Here is an 18,714-nt window from a genome sequence, read left to right on the forward strand (position 1 = left end):
GTCACTTGAGTACACCAATTCGTGTTGCACGTGCGGTCAGTATGGACAATAGTATTCCTTTTCCCAGAAGTGGCAACTCTAGCTGCTGCCCATGCTGTTGTGTGTGGGTAACTTCTGTCCAATGTACACAAAATTTGCTGCAGCAATGTTCGGTGGTTTTGTTGAGCTACCTTTTTTGTAACTTTGAATTGTATGGTTCTCAAAATGTCCTGCTACTTTACTCATCAGTAATAGTGGGCATTTCGTCAGTCGTCAGCAAGATTGGAAACTCGTACTTCACGTTTGTATCTATTCTTCGGAATCCATGTAGAGTGCACAATCCGTAGTAGGAGTTATTTACTTGCTCCTGACTTGAGAGAATATGCCTGGTTGGATGATTGAGGCATTGGTGCGATCCGGACCGGATTAATACTCCGAAATTTCACTTCTCAATGTGTAGAGGTGGTGTGTGGTGTGTGGTGTGGATGAACTCTTCTATGTCAATTCTTTCGGTCCGTTTCCGCGAGTGTCAAGCCTCGTTCTGAACTGTAAGATCTCCCTGTGGCGTAATGATTTGTCCTTGAGGCCGGGCTTGCTGATTGGTTGGTTGGAGACGGGGGTTTGTGAGGCTTTGTCAAGTTTTCTCTGCTAGTGAGAGGAGCAACACGAGAAAGCTACGACAAGAACCCGGATGTTGGAAACTGCGAGCCCTGCTAAGAGATCACCCGGATTGCGAGGTGCCCAAGAGCCCCACATTCCCCCACCGAAGGGAGAGCTTCTACAGGCAGTGTCTCAGCCTTCTTAAGGGAGAGAGAGCCTCCCTCGGAGGAGGGATCTCTCGCCTTTGCTCGTTCTTTCTCCTTTGTACATGCCCCTCGATCGGTTGTTACCCCAGTGCTAAGTCCTACCTCAGACCGATCTTGTAGTTCACTAGGAATTCCTCCCCAGCTCAAGTGTTCGCCTCACAAAACTGCCTTTTCTGGTCTCACTGCAACTCGTTCTGTAATTTGTGTCCCTTAGAGCCCACTTTTCCCTCGCTCCATCGCGAGGTTCTATTTACCCCCCCCCCCCCCTCTCCCCCTCTTCACGGGGTCTATACTTCCTCACAGACTCTCCTTTCCCTAGGTCAAAGCCACAGTTCTGAAAACATGTCTACCTCCGTAGGGGTGTATTCGCCCCCTACGTCGTCCAGTTGAAAAGGATTTTCATTATAAAACTGTTTCCCTGCACCTACTCTGAAAGGTGTGCATTGCTCATAGCGTGTAATTCTACCCGCACCGATTCAAGCCAAGTACAGAGCGAAAAGCCTAAGCTAGCTCAGTTCTCAGAAGGAAATTTTACCTTCAAGCCTCCACAAAAGCGGAGGGGGGTACCTTCCTCGACACCAACTTTTCCTTCTTAGGACACTTAGTTTGAGCTCATAGCTGTTGGCCAAAGCCTGTACACCTTTGGGTCCTGGGCGGAGCAGCGTACTTTATTATATGTGCATGAGGATGCCCAAGAAGCTCCTGGCTCCTCACAAATCTTTTTCTTCTTCTCACTCGCGTGTCTGGAGAGGTTCAAACGATTACTCAGCCATGAACGCAGCAAGAGGAGGCTACCGGGTCTTCTCGGCGAACTCGACGGCTGCCTGTACCGAGCTGGCAAAGAGGATTACAGAGTAAGATCGGCAACTCTTTACCCTTCAAATGTCTTGTTTGGTGGCCTATGATCCTAATGTACGTACGGGTGGAGTGAACTGCTCGTTTGTTTTTGTTTCCTTGCTTACTTTGACTACAATTTAGATGCTTACCCCATTTATCATCCCTTTTTTCCTACCCAAGGAGCTGTCCGAATTGTAGCTAGCTAAGACTGCCATTGCGTGAATACTCCACTATCCTCACATAGCTCGATTTGACCAATTTAGTGGGGTTGGCTTCTGCACATATGTGGCAACACAACATCCCTGCAGATATCATAGAACACACGTACACAGACATCCTTACCCACAAGAGCAGTGGTGTACAAATATCGATGCATATACAGATTGTGATGCAGTCATTCATATACACAGATTATCATAGCAGCACACACCAAGTACATGGACCAAACCTATACTGAGTGCACCACAGACTTGTATAAAGTAACACACAGGCAGCTAGATTTCGCACAAACCGCCTTAGAATTACAACCAAGAAAGGACGGGGCATATGGCTGGAGGTTTCATCTACATTTAATCTTTTGCCTGCCTGTAGTGTAAATGCAGTTTAGGCTGGAATGTCAATGCCTGTTCAGTCCTGGGTCTACTATCACTGCTTGGATATTTGAGTACTTCAGTCCCCATACATAGTGGAACTATAAGCAAGAGAAATCACCTAGAGATACATAAGAGGATTGGAATACCCCAGAGTTACTCTGCTTATTGCCCTGCAAGATTCTACTAATGCTTTCGTACCTTGAAGAATACACCAAGTGAAGGGTGGCAAATCCGAGTATGCCCCCATGACTACTAAAGTGATGGTTAGCAAACATGAGCTTGTCCGAGGATTACTAAGTGATGAATGGAAGATGTTATCAGTTCCTAAAGATTCCCAGGCAACGAGGCACACGTTTGGATATGTACTGCTGATAGTTATTAAGGAATTGCCACAGTATTGGAGGCTAAATGTTTGCTCCTGGAAAGAAACAGCCTAATGTGAGACAGTAGAGGAAAGGCTCAACTGGAACATTGGAACTTTTTTTGGTATGAACTGTGGAAATGTTCATTAGCACAACATATGGAATGCTGGAAGTAGGCCAGCCAATCGAAATATTTAGGAAGTTGGTACTAAACGCTGTTTGCATAAAACGTTGAGTGAGAGCGTGAAACAGGCATGTCTTTGGATGTGAACGTTTAGGGGGAGGTTAAGGGGATGGATGCTTTTCTTTTTGTCCATATGCTGTCGGACATTAACAACTGTTAAACGCCTTTCCTCTTTATCTTGATCCCATATTTGCATTAAACTGTGGTCCACATGGCTTATTCAGTCTTTCAGCAATAGTGGAGGAAAATATTTAAGTACGTTATTTCAAAAAGCCGGGAAAGAATGTAACTGAAAGTGCAAGAGTATAAGTTGAGAACATAGTCTGTGTCCCATTAATAGATGGAAAATGGGAGGTCAGTTTAATAATATAAAGACATTGTTACAAAAGTACAGAGCAAGCAAAGGTGAATCAGAGGGCCATATAGGGCCTGTGTTTTATAAGTAATCATAAAAAAGTAAACTAGATAGTACTTACAATCTTAATCGTGTCACATCCTATATTTCTATGAGTATTTTTTCATTATGACAGGGCCTTGGAAGGGCTTTCTGTTTCTCTTGTAGAAATAAATATGATTAGAAAATGGAGCGATTGACTGAATGCATAATTGATGCTAAGTAGATTCAAACTTCTTACCTCTTACTGTTTATCCACTCCTATTGACGGTATCACATTAGAATAGAAAGCACTGGTGTGTCAATACCTATTAAGTCCTTAGCCTGTTCTTGGCGAAACCACTTCTCTTCTGCTTTATGTAGGACTGTGGTTCTGTTCCTGCATCATACTAGGGCTAACATGTATCCTGTGGAATTCCCAGGTTTCTTTGTGTAGTCGTAGTCCAATCCTGGACATTCATTATACAAACATAACTTAACTATTAGTACAGTTCGGTTAAAAACATGTAGCGACTCATGTATTAATGCTAAAAGAACAATTGATGGACAGAATGCAGAACAATGTCATCCATTCACCCCAGTACAGAAATCTGGGCCTAAATCCATCATTATTTTGCTCACCATGCCATTCCAGTTTGGACCCAGCCATATGCAAATCAGTCTTGACCCTGCACCCAATGGGAACAGTTCAGCCCGAACTGTCAGGCCAGGTCCGCTCTGGACTGGAAACAAGCATCCTAGGATCCGTACGGGCTTTCAGCCCTCATCAGCCATGATAGCTTGACTCCAGTGGCATGGAGAGGTCTAAACTGGGGTGGCATGGTGAGCAAAAGAATGATGGATTTAACCTAGATTTATTGACTGGTGGTGAATGTTTGGATTCGTTCTGCATTCCGTCCATCAATTGTGTGTCTTTTACTTTCTCGGCCTTAGTGCGTCAGGTATGCCCAGACCTGGGTCCTGGGCTTACTGTGTCACTGGAATCAAGCTATCCTGGCTGAAGAGGGGTGAAACCCCAAAACCAATCCTAGGATGCTTGTTTCCGGTCCAGGGAGGACCTGGCTTGGCAGTTCGGGCTGGACTGTGCCCATGAGGCACAGGGTAAAGACTGATTTGCATATGGCCATGTCTAAACTGGGGTGGCATGGTGAGCAAAAGAAATATGGATTTAACCCAGATCTCTTGACTGGGGGTGAATGATTTGATTTGTTCTGCATTCCGTCCATTAATTGTGTGTCTTTTGCTTAATGCTGATCCAGGCATGAGCTCATGGAACCTTTGCATTTTCATGTGTAGGTTCCACGCAGAATAGGTGTTTGAATCTGGCAGTTGAAGGCTGAATGTTGTGCCACCAGTAGTTTGCTGTACTATCTGGAATAAACAACCTTTTGAAGACTTATTTTATATGCGTTACTCATCTTTGGAGTATGATACTTTTCTTGGCGACGAGCAATTGGCGGGCTGCTGACATGGACCCACCAATCTAGTAGGAAGAAGTTTGCGTCAAAGTGACACCTTTGAGGCACCGCGTACCCCAAAGTATCGAGAGGGTGATTTTTGATGTTGCGGCTCACAGAAGACACAGGCGACACTTGAAGACGACGCCAGCATTTTAGTAGGTATATTTAGAAGGAGATGAAAGGGTGAGATGCGAAGCCTGAAGCCGTGTATTGCATATGTTTTCTTTGGAATGCGATACAAAAGGGGGTGGTGATGGGCGGAGCATCTGAATCAAACACACACACCCAGTCAAAAGATCCCGTCCATCACCATCCCCTTTTGTACCGCTTTTGGCCGCCTTAAGTGTGGCAGGGTATGCTCAGAAGTGAGTCCCTTGCTCACTTTGCCACTGGATTGAAGTAAGCCGGGCTGAAGACGGCTGGAATGCCAGAAAACGGTCCTCGGAAGCTTGTTTCCGGTCCAGGGAAGACATGGCTTGGCAATTCGGGCTGGACTGTTCCCATGAGGCACAGGGTCAGACTGATTTGCATATAGCCATGTCTGAACTGGGGTGGCAGAGTGGGCTAAAGAACGGTGATGGATTAAACCCAGATCTTTTGACTGGGTGTGAGTGTTTGATTGGTTCAGATGCTCCGTCCATCACCACCCCCTTTTGTACCGCTTTTGGCCGCCTTAAGTGTGGCAGGGTATGCTCAGACGTGAGTCCCTTGCTCACTTTGCCACTGGATTCAAGCAAACCGGGCTGAAGATGGCTGGAATGCCAGAAACTGGTCCTCGGAAGCTTGCTTCCGGTCCAGGGAAGACATGGCTTGGCAGTTCGGGCTGGACTGTTCCCATGAGGCACAGGGTCAGACTGATTTGCATATAGCCATGTCTGAACTGGGGTGGCAGAGTGGGCTAAAGAACGGTGATGGATTAAACCCAGATCTTTTGACTGGGTGTGAGTGTTTGATTGATTCAGATGCTCCGTCCATCACCACCCCCTTTTGTACTTCTTTGGAATGCAGCATGGGTATCGACTGATACAGGCAGCAGAGGGTCAGTGTGTGTGAAACGGATATATACGCGTTGGAACGCTGCATGATTGCAGACCACAAAGACGTCGAACTGCCATTTTGAAACTGCTTGAGTGCTTTCATATCTGTGCACTACCTGAGGCCAGGGATCTAAGCAACATTCACGTAGGTTGGCCATTTTGGGAACGTCGCCTATATTCAAGTTTCCTGCTACAATAAAGCAAACTGTACAGCAGACTTTGGCGAAAGAATAGGATCGCTGACACACACATCTCTTTTTAAAGGTAAGCGTGTCACGTAATGCTAATGTGTGCAGGACGTCAGCGACAACAGAAGGCGTGTTGACTCGCTCTCTTGCACAGATATTTACTTTTTGTCTTTCAAAATTGACGTCGATGCTCACAGCTTTCAAAAGGAAAGCACATAGCAGACAGGTACTTACTCACATTTGTATTAATTTATAACGCTGATGCGCACATCAATTAGGAAGGAGGAGCGCATTATCTTGCGGATGCACACAGGATCAATTATGACACAAAGTATGGAGGATTAGTTACTGAACCTTTGTCGGCAGAGTAGAGTGTCTGGTGTTCAGTTTTCACCAAGTCACAGTGTGCGAAGCTGGTTCAATGTGTATATATATATTTATAGAAACTAGATTCATATTGTACAAAGGCATCATCCTAAAAGTATTTTGGTAACCAAATGGTAATGGAAATAGTAGTTTAAGTTAAATAGTTATGTGCTTAAATATGTCAAGTTAAAGTATAAGGTGTGGTATATGTGACGCCATTGATATTGTTTTAAAGAAAAATGCGAGGTATTAAACAGTACTTGTGTATATTTTGAACCTTACATTTTAAAGGATATTGTCAGACTACTGTGGAAAATGTAAGCGGGGTGTCCTCAATTTTTATTCTAAATTATGTTGAGGAATCCAATCATGGGTGTGGGGCGCTCATGAGTGTCATCTAGGTGCCACTATGACCAAAAGAAGTGTAAGATTGATTTTCTGGTGGCCTGCTATGGATTGAAAGATTGAACAAGTGGTCAAAGAATGTGTGATTTGTTAGAGTTGTGATGAGTCCATGAAACAAAGGACCCCACACCCAGCTACGTCCCATTAAATTACCCACAGAATCTTGGGGGGAAAAGTGGGTCTTGATATTGTTGGGTCATTCCATTCACTAGCCAGCCCTTCAAAGTTTGCTCCAGTAATGGTGGATTATTAGAGTAAATGACCTCAATTGAAATTTGAGAGCTAGGTGACCTCCAAAGTAGTGGTGAAATTCCTAAAGGAAGTATTTTTGAAAAAGGGATTTCTGGCCACGTTTGTTTCGGACACCAAGGTCCAATTTGTATCTAGAGAATTGGAAATGTTTCTGGAAACAAGTTGCATTAAGTATTAAGAGTTCATTGTGCCATCCCCAAACGAATGGACTCGTTGAGAGAATGAACAAAGTGGTGGGGGGGAGTGCATTCAGTGGGGTATTGCCAATAAGTGTATTGTGGTAAATGCGTTGAAAAGTATGCTATGGTTTTATCTCGCCCCTTCTCATGTTGCAACAGGGTTCCACCGTTTTGAATTGTTACGAGGGAGAAGGACTACTACTTTTTTGTCCAGCATGGATTAATAAGTGTGTGAAGATTAGTCAGAATAACGTGTCAGATGATACTGTGAGGTTAAGAGTAAATAAAATGCAACAAAAACAGAAGAAATACTTTGATGATAGAAACAGGGTCAAGAAATCAGACTTCAAAGTGGGAGAGATGGTTTGTGTGTATAAACCATTTCATATAATGAAATGGGGAACCACGTTTGGCTTTCCAGTTAAGTTTGTGAAGGTGAAAGGAAATTGTGTGAAAGGGAAGGTGGACATTTGTGGAGCAATAGAAGTGTGGTGAAATTGAATAATTGAGGGAAGGAATTGGACGACCACAGAAGAGATTCTGTGATCGCTGACTCAAGTTCGTTAAAGCCTATATTGGATGCAGGTACTCCAAGCCAAAATTCCATGAAGTGAAATTGGACCAAGAACTCACTGTGGGGTGTATTGGGTGAGTGAGGAATTTGAATACTTGAAATTGGCTCACCACTCTGTTTTCACTAAATCTGTGTCCATGAGCATTATTTTGCTATTAGTTGATGACATGCAATTAGGGAGCACTTTCCGATCAAAAGCATGTCTAAATGAGTGAAGATAGCGCTCTTCCACTCCCCAGTCCCTACCTTCCCCACCGGGGGGGAAGGGATAGCGTCCCTTGGATGCACTGCTGAGTACCCAATGGCTATCAAGTGGGTCGCGTGTAGAGAACACTTATCTTCATGTAATCCGGATTTATATATTTTGTAAAAATTCATGGGCCCTGGGGCACATACAGCATGTCCAATTATCACCTCTCCCCAACCGGCAATGTAGGCGTTGCAGTATTGCACTAGCCTAACACTTCCTACATGACTTTAGATGGGCATAATTACGTGCCGGTCAGATTATTTCTTTAACTTTTTACACTTCACTTCCTTTCCTAGTTTTTCCAGTCTACTTTAATTGAAGGAGGGTCTACTATATATGATCATGCCTTCTTACTTTTACTTTTATCCATTTCACTTTGCATGTGTTTATTTTGCACATGCTCTGCAGCATCTACCGTTGGAGTAACAATCTTAATTTCGTCAACTATGATATCGAGAGCACATTTACTAATTGCGGTCGTGACCACATGGATAGGGCATGTTTTAATAACGGCCATAATGTAATTTACATCACTGGGCACTAATATTCTGGTGATGGACACATGATCATAACTACAGTCGACTTTCTTACTTCACTTTACCTTTTCTTTCAGAAATACATACCCCTGATGAAGGGCTAAACCAGGCCAAATGCATTGGTATGATTAACAATACACTTGATTTGTCTCATCAATGTATTTTGTGGAAATGTGATTCGCATTTCAAAACCCAATATTCTTGAATGAAGACATTCTTGAACAAACAATCCTGGAAAGAATAAGTTACTAAACCAAAGGGATCGTGTACATTTTGATGTTATAAACTCAGAAGAAACTGAACACCATTGGGTACTCAGCAGCGCATCCATGAGACGCTGCCCCCTGGGGTGGGGGGGAGAGTACTATCTTCGCTCAAAGTGAGGAATTTACCTGTGAGGTTTAGGGATTGTGCTTAATGTAGAAAAGTCTTCATTTGTTTTAGTGTATCGTCTTTTGGTTAGATTCAGTGTGACGTATGGGTGATTTGTGTTTCTATTTAGTTTTTTTATTTCTGTTTTATGTTAGGCTGTTAGGAATATTGCATAGGCTTATATTTATTTCAATGTTCAATTTTTCGATTGGGGCATTAACTATTATATTTATTTGTTACTATTTTTCTATAAACTGTGATCAAATGTTTATATTTGTGATTGACTAATGTATTTTTGTAAAAGGAAAGAGCCATGTAGTGACTCGTGTATTAATGTTGATCCAGGCGTGAGATTGTGGAACCTTGGAGCAGTTATGTGAAGGTTCCATGCAGTATACGTGTTTGAATCTGGCTGTTGAAGGCTGACTGTTGTGCCACTAGCAGCTTGCGGTACAATCTGGAATAAACAGTCATTTAAGACTTACTTCACGTGTTCCTTCTCTTCGGAGTACAACACTACAAAAGGCAGAAAACACTGATTTGTATTATGAACACGGGGCCTGCTTCACGAAGCAATTTGAGCCTTACGTTATACTTACACACATACATGGCTTCATTTATGAGTAAAAGGAATTCACAAAAAGTGTATTTGCAGTTGGTATATCATTTTACCCATGTCTAATATCAAACCTCGATCCGGTACTTTGGCACATTAGAAAAATCGCACCCAGGGGTGGAGAGTGGTAGTTCTAAAGCGTAGTTTGCCTGGGAAGAACGTGAACACCTACAACCAAGTGAGCTTGTGAATCCTCACAAACTCCTCTCCGACTCGTTCCCTTCTGGAAATAGTCGAGATTTAATCCGGTCAAGAGCGGGAGTAAATATCTATCCGTGGTGGGAAGAGGAAGTAAACGCCTCCAAATACACGGAGTTGTAGGTAAAGGGTTTACTCTGCTGGAGAAAAATATTTTCCCAGTGATTGAATGATGCCATTGTACAAAGGTTATGGCATCTGAATAGGCCTAATAGTATAGCAGGTATGAGTATGCCAGCGGAAATACCAACACGGATGTGTAGTCAGGAATTCTCAAAACATTTCCTGAAAATGCATGTAAACCAGAAACTTGCGCAGCCTTAGATATGTAGCATCGAAATTCAAGTCATAAATTGGTACCCGTGCAAACTCTTAGACCGGCAGGTCCTATTTTAGACACACTTTTGTGGATCATGGACATTGTTTTTACCACATGTGAGTATCACCCCCTGTTGTGCACTGCAGTTTACATATGTTGATTTACCAAGTGGTTTTCTACATTAATCGTTAACTTGGTGTTTACTATTTGTACAAATTCACAGAATTTGATTTTTTGGCTGCTTTTAAAGTGATTGATATTTTTGACATTTTGCCACTTCGCATCACATTGCTTGGCTATTTCTTTGGGCTAAACCAAAGAAATTGTAATATCCCTGAACTCTCTTTTTCTGCAAAACGATAATGACATTTATCTCTTTAGTGAATTTTGTGTTTTTTTTTTGCTATTTAATTGTTGATTATCATGTTTTAAAGGTACTTTTTTGTTTGCATGGTTTAAGTTCACCACTGAGAAATCTTTAGTTAAAAAAGTCCTTTATCCTAATGCCCACAAAAGGAGGTTCCCTTTGAATGCAGTGAGTGTCATTAATTGATAAAAACCTAAATTATATGTACTCTCTGACCACCCACAATCACTTCTGTGCCGCCCCCTTCCCTTTCAAATAATCAATTCAAATCACATAGTCTGTCGATGTTGCGAATGGTTCAAATATAAATTTGAATTCGGAGAGAAGGCGGCGCACAATTCGCCAACTTATTGATTAAATCAATTCCTCAGAATTAATTAACAACAAAGGAAAAGAAAGTATACTACGCAAACAGCCCTAGTGGGCACAATATTATTCAAGCACCAACTTGGACCCCTTTGAAGAATTGAACAACTGGTAATAAGATATCGCCTCAATGGGCTTAATACCATTCTACATATACATATTGCAGCACTTATACATTGAATTGAAGGTCACAAAACAACCAAGATTGTAATTAAATAACTATTGCAGTGCATATGGGCACATACATCCGCTACTTATTGCTGATTGTCCTGTAAACAAGGACTATTGTAGCATGCCAAATCTTTTTTTAGGAACAAAACGTAAATACCCTACACATGTGCCAAATACAAGTTAAAAAAAAAAAGAGGAAAAGCTTCTGTGTTCCCTGATACAGAATTAGCTAGAGATGTGTGTATAGGTCTTACTCCTTATTCATACCACCTGGAGTCTTTTTTTCAAAACTCTTTTTATTAAGTCAGCTGATATAGTGTTTGTAAGCAGTGCAAAGCAATGCAAACATATAATCCGAGCAGGTGACTATTATATAGGAATTCTAAAATAAGAAAATAAACCATTCGAAAGCGTGAACGTCCGCCTCAAACATTGTAACACACTGTGTTGTACACTGTAAAACAAAACCCCGGTTATGCCCTGCATTCCTATCGATATGTCCCAAGTCGATTGAAACTGTCACGTGGCCCCATGCTACATCTCTATATGGTTTCAACGTCCGCAGGATGCGGGGGAGGTGGCTCCAGTACAAGGCCCCTAAAATCTGTCCACCGTTTCCATATTTTATAATGTTTGAGGGCACCCTCTCACCTTAAAAATAGGTTGCTCCTGACCCATACATCAGTCAAAACCAGCTCTCCAAGCGTTCAATTTGTAGATGCCTTTTGTATATATTACCCCCTATCTCATCTGTGATATGCAAAAGAACAAGCCTAGGAGAATCTGGTACAACCCACCCTAAGCCCTCATATAAACAGCAAATGACCCCTCTCCAGAACCGGCCCAAGGCTGTACAGCTCCAGGTCGTGTGAAGTAGTGTACCATCCTCACTGTCGCATCCTAGGCACACGGCGGTGTCTATCATCCCTGCCCTCCAAAGCTGATACCTAGTAAAATATGTGCAGGGCAGGTATTTAAATTGAATAAGATTGAGACTGGAGGCAATCGGCACGTATCTCGGGGAATTCCAGGGCTTCTCGCCGATCATCTCCATCTAAGGGGCCCAAGCCTGTCTGCCACAGAGGGGATCTAAAGTCGTGGAAAGATTTGTCACTAACGTCTGGTATATCTTTGCGGTTTTATGATCGCCCAAATCCCCCATAAAGACTTTCGCCTCAATAGGGTGGAATTCGGAAAGGGAGTCCTGGTGTGAGATATATGGAGATAAAGATAGCAGTTATCTCCGTGCACTCCCTTAGAAACACTGCTTGAACTGCGTACATTGCAGCAATGTCATAACAGGAAATACATTCATGCATCCGACAAAAGGCCATCATATAAATCTACAGTATAATGGTACTTGTGATTCCAAAAATGTAATTTATGCAATCAAATGCCCCTGCGGCAAAATATATGTAGGCCAAACAGAGAGAAAGATAAAAGTAAGAATATCAGAGCACAAAAGCAATATCCGTATGAAGAATATGAAATCAGCCGTGGCCACCCACTGGCTTGAAAACAACCACCAAATTGCTCATCTGAGATTCACCATACTGGAGATATTACCACAGCGTTGTGACATGGACCCTGTCAGTCAGCGCTTACAAGCTGAATTTTTCTGGATAAAAAAACTTAATTCCCTACAATCGTCAGGGATAAACGACAGAATCGAATTTTCATGTTTTTTGTAATATGTAATCACAACTTGGAATTTTGAGATCCTTTCCATTCCCCTCACCACCAAAACTCATCATACTGCTCAGTATATTACTGTTTTACATAATATTGAATTACTACAATGTAATTAATTCTGATGTTTAATGAAAGCAATGATATCCTATGTACTATGATGGTACTTCATATTTCTTAATCCTTAATACTTATATCACCAATGCATTTTCGCATTTTTCAGTCTTGTCTACATGTGTTTTATATTGTCATTGATTTCTCCTTCTTTACATATGTTTCACATTTTTCGCCTTAAGCCTTCGTACCACACATCGTATTTTGTTTACTTTTTCTTTCCGCATCACGTGACAGAGCCCTTCGACCTATCAGCTAAAGCCTTGCTATTCGGCAGGTCCTGACGACCGCTCTCATTTACGCTTTTATTTTATTTTAATTTACGTATTCTTTTTATTCATTTTCGAGCCTCCATCGTTCACACACATTAATGACCACTTTGTACGGAGCACCACTGTTTTTTATTTTCTCAGTATAGTCTTCCACGAACCACGTAACTCGTTCACTCAGCAATATTATCCCCGCTGATAGGTTCCGCTCGACACAGACCCGGTTCTGTGTTTGAGACGCCGAGAACTTCAAGCGTTCGTCACTCTGTAAGTTTACACTTTCATTTATTTTAACGTTTCTCCACTCGTGGTTCGCTACGAGTTTTGACACGATTATACAGCAACACAGTAGGCAATCTATTCTAGTTTTGTAAATGATGAACTTTATGTATATACCGCTCGTGTAGTACGCATTTTGCAATGAATCGCTACTTTTTGCTTGTGAATTGTCAATATGGATGAATCACTATCAATGATGGTACTAGTTTTGAAATATATGATACATATGAATATATATAAGTAATAGGTTATCCTATTTATGTGAATGTTTATGTTTTGACAAACTGTCCATGGTTCATTTAGCTGACTGCTAAGGTCCTGTATGTTTTCTATTGTTCACAGGCCCCTGAGGAAGGGTTATTCCCGCAACCCGAAAGGCATTGGGCATGACGTAATGCTTTGAAATTATACATTTTTTAAATGAAGTTCCAATACATCACCATGAAAATGAAATAAAACATATAATGAATTCAAGATACGTAAAAAGCGTTTTCATTTAAGCAAGATCATCAAATCACATTGAAACAAGTGAAGAAACTTAAGTTTCATGTTGAATCAGCGCGTCCTTCGTGATTGGCATACCACACATTCTCCTATATATGGAGATAAGGCATTTTTCAATTGCAGGTATTTGTAGAACTGAGTATGTGGCATATCATGCTCAAGCCTGTGGTCCTGAAAAGATTTCATTGTAGTGCCCCTCACAACATTGCCCAACATAGTGATACCTATGGCGTCCCACTGTTTAAATCCTGCTAGCGTAGTCACTTGTGGCATAAGGCTGCTCTGTCAGAGTGGGATCTCCCTCGTCAACCGCTATGGTACCCAGCAGATGGGTCTCCAGTAAGAAAAGAACATCGGCTGAGGCCCGCTTGGGCTGTCGTAAGGCTCCACCTCGTTTGATCTTATTTAGTGTCCCGTATGTTTGAGCTAACTACCTGGAACCTACCTTCGGGGTCAATACAGGGCGAGGCATCTAATAAAAGCGTTACATTCCGGGCAGTCGCAGGACACATAGACCAGTGTTGAAAACGAAAAGGACACCGTGTGAACAACAACATTCAAGAAGACCAACCCTACACCCCACCACCCCACCTAATACCTCAAAACCGCTGAAGCATCTGTCACGGTATGTGCCACGCCGCTGCCCCAATGGGAGCATGGCTCAGCTGCAAGAGTCCCCAAAAGAACTGTCCCCAACCATTAATATAGTTCTCGGATACTGAGAAAAGAGTTATGGGAGGTGGGTCTCACGTGGGCCTGTGAGACAGTAAACGTCTTCGGCGCTGCAGCCATTATATTGAGAGTTCTCCAACCTTGAGTCAAGGCGTTGATGGAGTTCGCTGAGTCTCCTCTATTCTTGATGCAGAAGCACTCCGTGATTTGGAGCGGTGTTGTGAGCGCGTCCTGCAAGTAACTTTTATCTTAGGCCTGGCCGCCTGTCGTACAGACTCGCCGGACGACGAGTCAGGTTCGAATTGTGGCGGAGTATGTCTCTTGTCCGTCCAGGCGAAGACCTTCTCTGAAGTGTTGAAAAAATGGGTGCGTGACTTGTAAATGACTCTCAATCTGGCCAGAAAAAGGAGCGCATATGGGATTTTGAGTTCCCGCAAACGGGCTTTAGGAGCAGTGAAGGATAGGCAGCGTTGTTGCACCATGCGCGTATAGTCCGGAAATATTAGGATGCGGTGAGAGTCGAAGTGGAGTTTGCCGGCCAGCCTGGCCTGTGCGAGGGTGGTGTTGTGATCATGAAAAATTCAGAAGTCTCGCAATAACGGGCCATGGTCAGGCCCCCGGTGGTGGTTTTTACATAAGGGCTCGGTGTGCCCATTCATTGATGAAACTCTGCGACTGGGACATCTTAAGGATTTTGGAGGCCCTAGGCCAAACATAATTCGGGGGCTCCTGTTCAGAACAGCTTTGAATTTATGATCCAATACAGGGCTCGACAAATTCACTCGACCGCTCGCATTTGCGAGTGAGATTGATAAAGGACGAGCTATTTTTAGGTCCTACTCGCCCTTTCTGGCGAGTGGGAATACAAACTTGACACTTGACCTCTGCCTCTGAAAGCAGAGGAAATGTGACAAGATAGGAAGATTTAAAGGCATCTTTATTGCACACAAAGTAAATGAGCAATAAAAATGCTTTTAAATCTTGTTAACTTGTCACATTTGCTCAGTTTTCAGAGTTTGAGGTCAAGTTCATTTAAGTTAGGTCGAGGAGATTTTGTAGTTTACTAGACCTGCAGGTCTAGAGCATTTTTTATGATTTGTCGAGCCCTGCAATTTGAGCCTGTTTCCAACGCAGTTTCCGCTTCCTCAGTTGCGTTAGCGATCCAGTTTGTATCATAGGCATTATCCTATATATTCCTGATGTAAATGGACGCGCGCAGCTGACAGCGGTAGGATTTAATGTTTTCTGCCTTGCTAATAGGTTTTTAATACTTTTTAAATTGTATATGTGTGGCTTAATTACTCTGTGATTTTTAACAATTTCTCCTACGGGCGTGCACTTGCACTTTACTCGATTCTGCTTGCCTACACCTCCTTAGCTGTTCCGATTCGCATCTCACTTTTTCTCCAGGTGTGGTCCATCGCGGCTGATACGCTGATTGTGCGGAGGGCTGGGGCTACTATCGGGCTCGTCACTTCCGCCCCGTAGTTTCCGCTTCCTCAGCTGCGTTAGCGATCCAGTTTGCATCATAGGCATTAGCCTATATATTCCCGATGGAAACATATGCGTGCAGCGAACGTGTGCAGATGGCGCTGCGAAGGGAAACCCGTCTGCACCCGGAGGCATCTGGCGCTGGCCATGCGGCCCAGTTCCCCTCCGGTGAGATTCTTCCACTATATTATAATAGCGAAAAACTGCTTAGCCTAAGGCAGCGACCATTATGTCAGTGTACAGCAGCTGATCCGAGCTTGGAGGTAGACTTTGGATGCAATAAGTGCAACTGGTCTCTATTCTCCATCCCAGGAAACTCACACCCAAGATCCTCCCACGCAACAATAAGTGTAAAAACAATAAGAAAACAGAGGACTTAAAGGCCACCCTTTCAAATTGCCGCTCTATTGAAAAGGATGAACCACACCTTTATCGCCTACTTTTAGATGAACAGCCTGATTTTTTTTAATTTCTCATTGAGACCTAGCTGTCTGAAGCCTCCAACCATACTATAACCTCGGCCATCCCTATGGGTTATAAAATCCTTAGGTGGGACCGACCGAGTGGGAAGGGGGGCGGTGTCGCCATAATTTACAATCAAAAACTAGACTGCTCTCCCATCCTGATGTAAAACCTCGAGGACGCAGAGTCTTAGGCTTCCGCTGTACCGTATCCCCATCATAGCATAGCTGTTTTTCCGATTTACAGAACTCCCAGTGCAATTGGAAATGTTGTTACTACGATTAATACATCCACCACCATCCTGGCCTTAAAATACAACAATTGCCTTATTCTGGGAGTTTTCAATATACATATGGACAATGGAAAAGACCCTCAAACAGTTTCCTTGTTGGAGCCGCTGCAGGCCTGCCACATGTTTCCATCGGTCTCTTCGGCCACCCATGAGAAGGGCCATACCCTAGACCAAATTTTCACAACTTTGAAATGTCAGTAAGCCTACCTCTTCCCATTACCTCCTATTAAAATTCATCATTCTCAACTCTGCCACAGCCCCTCGAGCTAACGCAGGGCAGAGTGTCTCTAATTACAGGACATACCATAAAATATCCATCCCGTTGTTAGCAGGCGCCCTCGGTCGTTCCTCACCAGAACAGTCTGGCTGCCCCGACTCGGAGGCCCTCTCAATAGATTCATGGCTCTGAACCAACATTTATGTAGCGGTACTGGTTGTTTCCCGCTCGTCAAAGAGGTCAGCCCCACCAGCTCCATGGTTTAACGATTCTAGATTCAGATCTAGCAAAAGAAATTGTAGAAAAATGGAACAGAAATGGCGTAAATCCTATCTCCCCGAGGACAGGAAGGTGTACAAAGGCACCTTAAAAGCTCATTCATTCTCCTGAAAAAAGCCAAGAAAAATGTCTTTCAAACCAAGATAGAAAATGCCCAAAATAAGAGTAAGGAAATCTTTAGCATAGTTAAATATTTTACCTCCCCGAAAGCTGGCACAAAGGAAGGGTCATGCACGGAAGAATGGTCTAAGAAAATAGCTCCATTCTTTCACAAAAAAACTTTGGTGATCCAACAAGCCTTCACTAAGATCTCAGAGGAAGAACTGACCTTCTACTTTAGTTCTAAAAGCAAATTTTACCTCTTGGATCCTCTCCTCTTTACTAGCTTTTCCTGAGTTTCAGCTTGAAGAGCCACTGACCCTTCTCCAAAGCATTAAGTCTGGCTCTTCTACCGAACCATGTCCAGCAAATATCCTGAACCTATTAGCTTCAACCATAACCTGCATTGTAAACCGGCTCTTTAATGCTTCCCTCTCCTCAGGCAACAAATTATGGAAGAATGCTAAGATTCTTCCACTGATAAAAAAGGCTAACGCCAAACCGACGGACCCTGCCAACTACAGGCCAATCTCCCTTCTTCTGGCCCTCTCCAAAGTATTAGAGAAGCATGTAAACCAGGCATTCCAAAAACACATTGAAGATGGGAAGCTCCTTCATGAGGCCCAATCTGGTTTTAGGCCTACCTACAGAACGGAGTCTGCTCTGCTGGAAGTGACAGAATTTCTCAAGGGTATGCTGGACCAGGGAGGCAAGGCTGTTCTGATACTGCTCGATCTGTCCGAGCCTTTCAATATGGTCCCACATAAGAGGCTCCTGAAGAGACTTGCTAACATCGGCCTGGGGAGGACCGCTTAACAAGGATATCACCCTTCTTGGCAAGTAGATCTCAGGATATCTGGCTCCCCCCTTTCTCATCCCCAATTCCAGCCATGAATGTAGGTGTCTCTCAGGGTTCCATTCTCAGTCCTACCATTTTTAATATATATCTATCCACCCTTGCATTACTGGTAGAGGAAGAGGGCACCAAATGTGTTTCCTATGCTGATGACACAGCTGATGTTTACGTGTGAAAAAGGAACCAACTTTGACAGGGCTATGTTTAGGTCTTGCCTCACAAAGGTTTTTAACTGGCTTAAGATCAATCAGCTGAAGTGCAATCCTGACAAAACTGAAGTTGTTTTCTTTAGTAATCCAGAAACGCCTGACTGGAGCTCTTGGTGGCCAAAAGATATGACGCCCCCGCCCACAGAAAAGGAGAAAGTTAAAAATGTAGGAATTGTCATAGACAAGACACTCTCCATGCGCTTTCAAATCCAAAGTCTAACTGGCGCTTGCTTTACCATACTCTGGATGCTAAAAAAATTCCTGCCACTGTTACCGCTTGAGAGCAGAAAGATCGTGGTGCAGGCACTGATGAAATCAAAGCTTGACTATGTCAACAGCTTGTACCTCGGTCTTCCCAAATCACCTATCCAGTGCCTACAAGTGGTACAAAACGTGGTGGCCAGAGCCACCCTGAGACCCAAACCCAGAACTAGTAGGACCCCTATTCTTAAGTCTCTACACTGGCTCCGC

The 18,714-nt window shown here is 43.2% G+C and overlaps 1 protein-coding gene across 1 annotated transcript in view; it reads left to right on the forward strand.

The window, feature by feature from the left end:
* Nucleotides 1–576: 576 nt before the first annotated feature.
* Nucleotides 577–18,714, forward strand: part of PRPSAP1 (phosphoribosyl pyrophosphate synthetase associated protein 1) — a 252,270-nt gene continuing 234,132 nt past the window's right edge. Inside the window, exon 1 of the mRNA XM_086930696.1 lies at nt 577–1,639. Within this exon, the coding sequence (XP_086786822.1) occupies nt 1,461–1,639 (179 nt within the window). The 5' untranslated portion in view covers nt 577–1,460. The remainder of the gene's footprint in view (nt 1,640–18,714) is intronic.

The sequence above is a fragment of the Lissotriton vulgaris genome, chromosome 7 (genome assembly GCF_964263255.1).
Source record: "Lissotriton vulgaris chromosome 7, aLisVul1.2, whole genome shotgun sequence".
Classification (NCBI taxonomy): Eukaryota; Metazoa; Chordata; class Amphibia; order Caudata; family Salamandridae; genus Lissotriton; species Lissotriton vulgaris.